At 56.4% G+C, this 7,362-nt stretch overlaps 1 protein-coding gene across 2 annotated transcripts; it reads right to left on the reverse strand.

Annotated features, from left to right (window-relative positions):
• Positions 1-3,015: 3,015 nt before the first annotated feature.
• On the reverse strand, positions 3,016-7,099 carry RPS19BP1 (ribosomal protein S19 binding protein 1). 2 transcript variants are annotated; one of them, XM_082849769.1, is made up of 4 exons: positions 6,999-7,099; positions 6,708-6,836; positions 3,881-3,978; positions 3,016-3,487 (listed from the first exon to the last, which is right to left on the reverse strand). In XM_082849769.1, exons 1-4 carry the CDS (start codon positions 7,048-7,050, stop codon positions 3,353-3,355), a joined length of 414 nt encoding a protein of 137 aa, XP_082705895.1. In that variant the 5' UTR covers positions 7,051-7,099; the 3' UTR covers positions 3,016-3,352. The 2 variants fall into 2 exon arrangements, with proteins under 2 accessions (XP_082705895.1, XP_082705896.1); XM_082849770.1 differs by having other exon boundaries at positions 7,026-7,067.
• Positions 7,100-7,362: the final 263 nt, after the last annotated feature.

Genomic DNA, 7,362 nt, shown 5'->3' on the forward strand with positions numbered 1-7,362 from the left:
CTTTTGCAGACTGCTGCGTCCGGTTTCTTGCCTCTGGTAAAGAGCCCAGTCAATCCCCAGAAGCACCATTTTGCTTTGGGGTTGGCTATTGGGACTTGGAATTTAAGCCCAGAGTGAGATCTTTTTTTTTTCTGACACTGTTGGGCTGTATGTCAGGGTCACTGATGACCAGTTGGACCCCTGAGATGGAGTTGGGCTAGATAACCCCCTAGTAGGTGGCTGGGTGATTTCCCCAGAACCAAAAACTGTCTGACTCGATGTTAAGCACCCTTGGGTGCGAGTGAGGCTGGGGAATTTTGTTAAGGAGCAGGGTGGCAGAGAAGTGGAGCCTGGGCTCCCCCTGTTCCCGCATGATTGTTGCTTTGTGCCAACAGTAAGTACCCAGATAAGGCCCCACAGTCTGAGCTGGGCACAAGGGGATTCGGTTTCACTGATAAGCTGCTGTAGTTCTGTAGAGGCCTTCCCAGGAGGGTCTGTTCAGGGAAAGATGGCTTCTCGGTTCTTGCTGGAACAAACGGAAGAGCAGGGCCGAAAGGCTGGCTGCTTCCCTGGCTGGCATCTTCGGCGAGCTGGAAGGCCTGCCATCCCTGATGTCGGGATGAAAGGGCCCTGCAGTCCTGGCTGGTAACTTATTTTATTGCAAGATAAGGGAGATGTCATCTTTTGTTGAGTACAAGAGTCTGAGCCCAGCCGGCGCAGGTTTCTTCTCTCCTTGGGTCCTTTAGGGCCTGCTGAGGGAGGACCATTTTTCCATTGTGAAAGACTGTAGAAGAGTGGCTGGGATGAGGGTGATGCAGATGGGGCACCAGGCACACAGGTCCTACGGTAGAGGGCGTTTGGAGGGCGTTTGGAGGAGTCGTAGAGCCTATTTGAACCCAGGGTTATGGGCGTTTGCCTGTTTTGCCTCCGGTGGTGGGGCTGATGCCTAACAGAGGGTAATGTGGGAGAAGTAATGGTGGTGGCCCAGATGGGAATGCTTCCCCAAGGCACCAAGGGAGGTGTCACATGTGGACCTTGGACCTGGTGATCTTCGAGGTCTTAACTGCCCTGAACTGGGCTTCGAAGGACAGGGAAAGTTGTGGACGTAGAATGGGGAGAGCACCCTGAGAAAAAGCCTCGGAGGAATGGGCACACGGTCCCACCCACCTCTCTAGGAGGGCTCCCTGGCCCCAGCTGTGTTAGATGTCACCTGATGGGGATCCGCCCAGCTCCTGCAGGAACTTAAGCCTCATACACACACCCTGGCGGAGGTCCCACGTGGCAGTCCTGCCCTCCTGGGTCTCCTCTAGGCAAATGTGTCAGCTCCTCCAAACCACCAGTGATAGAGCCGCTCCATCGGGGAAGGCCTCTTCCTCCCAGCCCTCAATGTGGCACCACAGTGTCCTCTTACTTGGTTCCTGTCCCTTTCCCAAAAGATTGTCAGTCACCCGGTCCGTGGCTCATGGTCAGCACCCCCATGTGTGGCTCTTGCACCGGCACCCCTCCCCGGTGGCACATCCTTCTCCTTCCATTGCCAGCACCCGCCTCCCCAGGGCCCCCACCCGCTGCCTTCTCACCACCTGCAACGCAGCCGTCCAGGGTGACTGTTAACAGCAGATTGTGGGGCCCCACCCCGACCCATAGGACCAGTGTCTCGGGTGAACGCTAACGTCAGTCATGCCTTGGGGTCACGGACACACACCCACTGGTGCTACTCGGCACAAACATTAAGACTTACTGGAAACTCACAAGCAGAGAAGCGCAGGACCCCTGCTCTCACCCTCCCGCAGAGGCAGGCCCCTCATTCTACACCTGGGGAGGGGGCAGGAACCTGTTCGTGATGACATAACAGCAGGTGCGTGCCCGTTAGAGGTTCTGGTCAGCCGGTTCTTCAGAGAACTGGTGAGAGAAAGCAAGAAGCTGAGGCTGCTGCTTGCTAAGCTGCTTAACAGAGGAAGGGAATGAGCCTCCAAGGACACCGGAGCGTCTCTCCTCACAGGGGTCAGTGAAGCTCAGCAGGCAGGAGGAGAGCTTGGGAAAACACCCCCTCTCCCTTCTTGGAACAAGCCATCTGAGGACGGTGGCGCAATACCGGTTTGGAGTCACGACACCTCTTCTGCCCACCTTGACTTCCTGGATGGCTGGTCTGCTTCCTAGTCTCGGAGGCCACCTGCACTGCAGACAGGACAGGCGCCAACTCTGCCTCAGGCAATTCTGTGGTCCCCTCCTGTCCCCACTTGGGATGGAAAGCTGGATAGCAACCAGGAACAGCCCTGCCGGGGTCTGGCTGTGTGAGGGGTAAAACTTTCCCTTCTCTTGCACAGAAGAACCCACGGCAGGGTCCCTTCAGAAGTCCCCTACCAGACAACACGTGTCCCAAGGAGCCTTTAGGCGTGCGGGGGGTGGCACTAGGCGAGCCAGACGGAGCAGCCTGGAGGCCTCCAGGGCCCCCTCCCCAGAAGGGACCCCTGGGCTTCTAGGACTTGTCATCAGTGCCACACTGAAGACCCAGCTGGGCAGCACCACCCGCTCACTCGGGCATCTGCTCAACAGCACCTGCCCTGCGCTGCCCCCGCCGGACGCAGCCTGGCCTCCACCTTCCCCTGGTGGTGCAGCTCTGGGCCCAGCACCACCCTTCTGCTCGGCAGACCTGCGTGTAAAACCCTGTTTCTTGAGCTCACCTCCTGAGTCGCCCCACTAGTCCCCACCTCCTGTGACAGAGGTCAGAGAAACAAAAAGTGGCCTTTCATCCCGCCCCCCCCCCCCAAAAAAAACACACAAGGGCACAAGCCCTGGGCACTGGGCTGAGGCAGCCATGCTCCCTCCCTCAGCTTCCTCAAGAGCTGCCTTCTCAGCTGGGGCTGCCACCCCAGGGAGAGGAGGCCTGCGGGGTCTGCGGATGGGTGAACTGCTCTCTGGTGGTACCTGCGCCGGGGCTGGGCTGCAGGACTTCTGACCTGGAGCCCTAAGAACCAGCCGGGAGGTGGGGGAGGGAGGGAAGGCTCCTCGGTGCCAGAGGCGGCGGGAGACACCCTGTTAGAGCAGCACACACAGCCCCTGGGCCACGTTTATTAGAACCTGGAAGCCCACCCAGCGGCCCTCGTCCTATCAGAGGTGTGGTCCCCAAGGGCCCAGTGACAGGCCTCTCCACAGCAAACAGCCCCGAGGCCCTCCCTGGGCCAAAGCAGACAAAACAGTCCAATGTGTTCCTTTCCAGCAGGCAGGTGGTACCTCCCGAGCCTGCAGATGTCAGTTCGGGTCTGAGCGAAGGTCCTCCCCTGGGCTTCCAGCTCGCCAGCTCCGTGTCAGCCTCCACTCCACGGCTTTCCTGAGCCAGGCTGAAGGTCCAAGGCGGCTGCGCCCTCCCGGGAGCCTAACTGCCGAAGTACTCCTGCTGGAACTTCTGGAAGTCTTCCTCGGTGAACACGGTGCCCTCGGCCTTCTTCTTCTTCTTAGTCTTGCCCACAGGCCGGTCACAGGCCTTGCGGCCCCGGTCCTGGCGCACAATCTTGGGGGGTGTGAGAGTCAGGAGCCCTGGGTGGGGACTCCCAGCCACTTGCAGCCACACAACCTGGTGCAGCCGACCAAGTGCCACCCTCTCACCTGGCCCTCACACCGTCCCGGGAGGCAGGGCGTGTGGTTTCCATTTACAGAGGAGACAGCGGAGGCCCACAGGGGTCCCAGGGGAGCAAGGCCACGCCCGGCCTCCCACCTTCCCCACACTGCTCTCGGCCCTCCAGGGGGAGGCCCCTCGCAGCACAGCGGGGTGTCCAGCTCTTAGGAGCCTGGAGGGGGCTCCACCCTCCAGCCTATGCTCAGGGCTGAGACTCCCACAGATCCCAGGAACAGCCTCAGTTCTCACCCCCCAGGTTCCTTCCCACAGCCCATCCCCCTGACGAACCTGCTGGGTGACTGATTCGGCCACTGTGCTTCTTGCACTAGTCATAAACCTCAGGTTTACTCCAAGGTAACCTCGACGCTCTCGCTTCTGGAACTCAGCTGTGGATGGCAGGCAGGGTGGCATCATTTCAGATTCACTCCCTGGAAGCCTTCTGGGTCCCCTCCTGACATCTCCCCACCCCACTCCCACCTCCCATGGCCCTACCAAAAGCCCTGTCGTCCCTTCCCCAGGCTGCTGCAACAGCCTGGGCTCTTCTGTCAAAACCACACTCCACACAGACCCTGCTCAAAGTCCCCCTTGGTTCCACCTGCTCAAGTGATTTACTCAACAAAGGTGGCCTGGGCACTTACTGTGTGTGTGTCAGCCACTGTTCTAGGTGCAAGAGCACAGAGCAGGAAACAGAACAGACAAAAAGTCCTGCCCTCATGGAACTTCCATTCCGTGGGAAGAGAGATGGTACACAAGGTAAACGGTACTTCAGAGGGTGATCATTTTATGGAGAAAAAGAGAATAGTAAACAGAAATGAGAGATGCTGGGGGGAGGGTTGCAATTCCAAACAGGAGGCTCTGAGAAGGCCTCAATGAAATGAATTCTGAGCAAAGACTGGAGGGAGAGAGTGTGACACTGTGGGAGAAGAGCATTCTGGGTAGAAGGAACAGCCAGTGCAAAGGCTCTGAAGCAGAAGTGTGACTAATGTGCTTGAAGAACAGAAAGTGGTTGGACAGAGAGGGGAGAAGCCGAGGAGACAAAGCTGGAAGGAGCAGATCATGTGGGGCCTGAGCAGGCACCGACAGACTCAGGCTCTCACGCTGGTGGGTGCAGGGCAGAGGAGAGACGGGTCTGACTTTACGGGATCACTTCGGCTGCTATGGTGAGAACGAGATTACTGGGGGAGGGGGCAGTGGAAGGGAGACCAGTTAGGAGGCTTCTGCAATAATCCAGGCAAGAGATGGTGTGTAGCTCAGACCAAGGTGGCAGCCACAGAGGTGTTCTTTAGGTTGGCCACTGAGGGTTGAGAGAGTCCCCTCAGTCCTCAGTCGTGTGCCATGACAGGGTGATGGGGCGGGGGCTGGGATGGAGGAGTGACCTCCCTCGGGCCCCTTGTGTGCCTGTTCCACACCAGCACCACTGTGGCTCAACCCAGGCTCACTTTCCTGCCTCCACACTTTTGCTCATGCTGTATTTCCTCAGAATTCATAGTTCTTTCTTTTTTTTTTTTAAAGGGTTTTTTTTTATTATGTGTAACACAGACAGTTATTTAAGTCAATAAATTTTTAAGGAATTCCACACATTCGATTCTTTCCACTGCCAATCACCTTAGTTCCTCCAAACTCATAAATCTTCAAGATAAAATAGCCCTTTCAAAAAGAAGTTATCATGAGTCAGCCCACAATTCTTTTAGTTAGGCTTCTTTGATCTCCAATGAAATATGGACACACTTCAAAATTCCCCACCTGTAATCTTTGGGATCCAATTTCCTCAAGTGATTTACTTTAGGACCATGTTTAGGGTCAGGAGATGGATCTGCCTGGTTCTGAATTTGACATCCTCTAAAAATGTATTAGGTTCAAATCATATTCACTCCTAAGCCATCACACCCTAGAACAGTACAGATCATTGGGATATGCCAATACCTAAGATAAAAAGTTCGTTAGGTTTTTCATAGTTTACTTGGCAGCTCTGTCTTGTAGTTCTTTCCCACAGATCTAACAGGTAGTTCTATGAGTAAAGGAAACCACACAGTTAATCTATGAGGCGTTTCCAACGATGTAGGTTTACAGAAAAAGCCCCATCGGGATAGACCTCAACCATAGTTCTTTTAACAAACAACTTGAACACCTTTTATGCACGAGGCCCTGGGGATTCAAAGACACACTAGGAGCTCACCAAGTCCTGCCACAGGTCAAAAACACCCTGCATTCCTGCCCACTCCAGCTCCTCAAGTCTGTAGGTCTCGTTAAGTGGCGCCACATCCCCCAAGACATTCCGTACTCGCTGACTCCCTCTGCCTCCATCCTCACAGCCAATTCACCACTGACGCCAACAATGCCCCCTCCTCACCGCATCTTCCACCTGCACAATTCTCTCATCTCCGCACCATCACCACCGCCCAGGCCATAGCATCTTGAAGCAGTAGGTGGGATCAGAGCTCTGGAGACAATCTGCCTGGTTTCTACCTGTACTATCTGGGCAGGGGCCTGTTTCTGCTTCTGTAAAATGGAGGTAATGATAGTGCCGACCTCACAGGGTTGCTGGGAGCAATTACATGAGCAAACATTTGTACGAGGCTTAGAACAGCACCTGGCACACGGAGTATTAATTTTATTTAATGCTCCGTCTCTGACCCTCGTTCCCTGTATGTCACTTTGACCAGGCTTCTTTTTTTTCAAGATTTCAAAGGCAATAAACTTCTTTCTGACTCCGCATATGCCATTCTCCCTAGAATACTCTTCCCCCGGTTCATTCGTATACTTCCATCGGGTCTGGGCTTAACTGTTGCTTCCTCAGAGAAGCCCGATTCGGCCTTTCATTCTAAGTTCCTCTCAGAGCACCACAGTCTTAATGCATAGACCCTATCACAGCAGCCATACGCTGATTTTGAAACTCTTCGATGCTTCTCTCCCTACTAGGGCTGTAGACCTTGAAGGGCGGGACAATGTGATTCGTTCACCTCCGTGTTCCCAGGGTCCCGCCCCACGCCCGTCGCACAGCAGGTATTCTAGAAACTCCTGGGTAACATTTCAAGCCCTCACTCTAGCGCCCCTTCCTCCCCGGCACCGCCCCCCGACCCCGGGAGCAGCGCGTCCAGCCCCTTCCCGAGCTCACCCAGCGCCGATTTGGGCACCTTTCCCTTGGCCGAGTTCCGCAGTTTCTGGGCCTGGGCCGCCTTTGCCTTCCGCGTCCGCTTCATCGGCGCCTCGCTCGTCTTGGTTTGGCCTGGCGCGTCCCTGGGGGCTGTAGGGGAAGAGAGGAACCGGCTCGGTTCGGAGGGCGCTCAGGGTTCCCATCCCACCGAGGCTAAGCCCGGTCTGGATCGTTCGCACCCTCGGGGCTCCTGCCCCCAACCCCTGCCGCCTTCCCGCCCAGGCTGGACGTCTCTGGGAGGAAGCTCCTCACCCTCAGGCACCCCCAAAAGCTCCAAACCTCGCCGCAGCAAGGAAACCGACATAGCGGTGCTTAGCTCCGCCCACACGCCTCAACTACTTCCGCCTTGGCCGCCCTTGTCGTTTCGGTGGAAACGCGAGCTAGAACAAAAGGTTCCGCAGTGGGCGGGCGGAAGTGCCCACCTTCCTTAGGACGCAGGCGTTGGGTTTACCACTGGGTGGGATCTGGAGGCGGGGCCAACGCGCCGAAGGACGCATTTGTCGTCCAATCGCAACCCCACCGACCCTTTGGGAGCCAGGCCCCGCCTTCTCCCGGAAACCGTCCACCGCTAGCCCAGCCTGGTGGGTCAGTCCTATCGCGTCAAGCGTCTCCGTAG

The sequence above is a fragment of the Leucopleurus acutus genome (assembly GCF_964270905.1).
Source record: "Leucopleurus acutus genome assembly, chromosome: 11".
NCBI lineage: Eukaryota > Metazoa > Chordata > Mammalia > Artiodactyla > Delphinidae > Leucopleurus > Leucopleurus acutus.

Coding starts and splice junctions, on each gene's coding strand:
- RPS19BP1 (XM_082849769.1), bottom strand. CDS start 7,050: ATGTCGGTTTCCTTGCTGCGGCGAGGTTTGGAGCTTTTGGGGGTGCCT. Junction 6,837..6,998: donor GCTTTTGGGGGTGCCTGAGG/GTGAGGAGCTTC, acceptor CTTCCCCTACAG/CCCCCAGGGACGCGCCAGGC. Junction 3,488..3,880: donor CCGAATCAGTCACCCAGCAG/GTTCGTCAGGGG, acceptor ACACCCCCCAAG/ATTGTGCGCCAGGACCGGGG.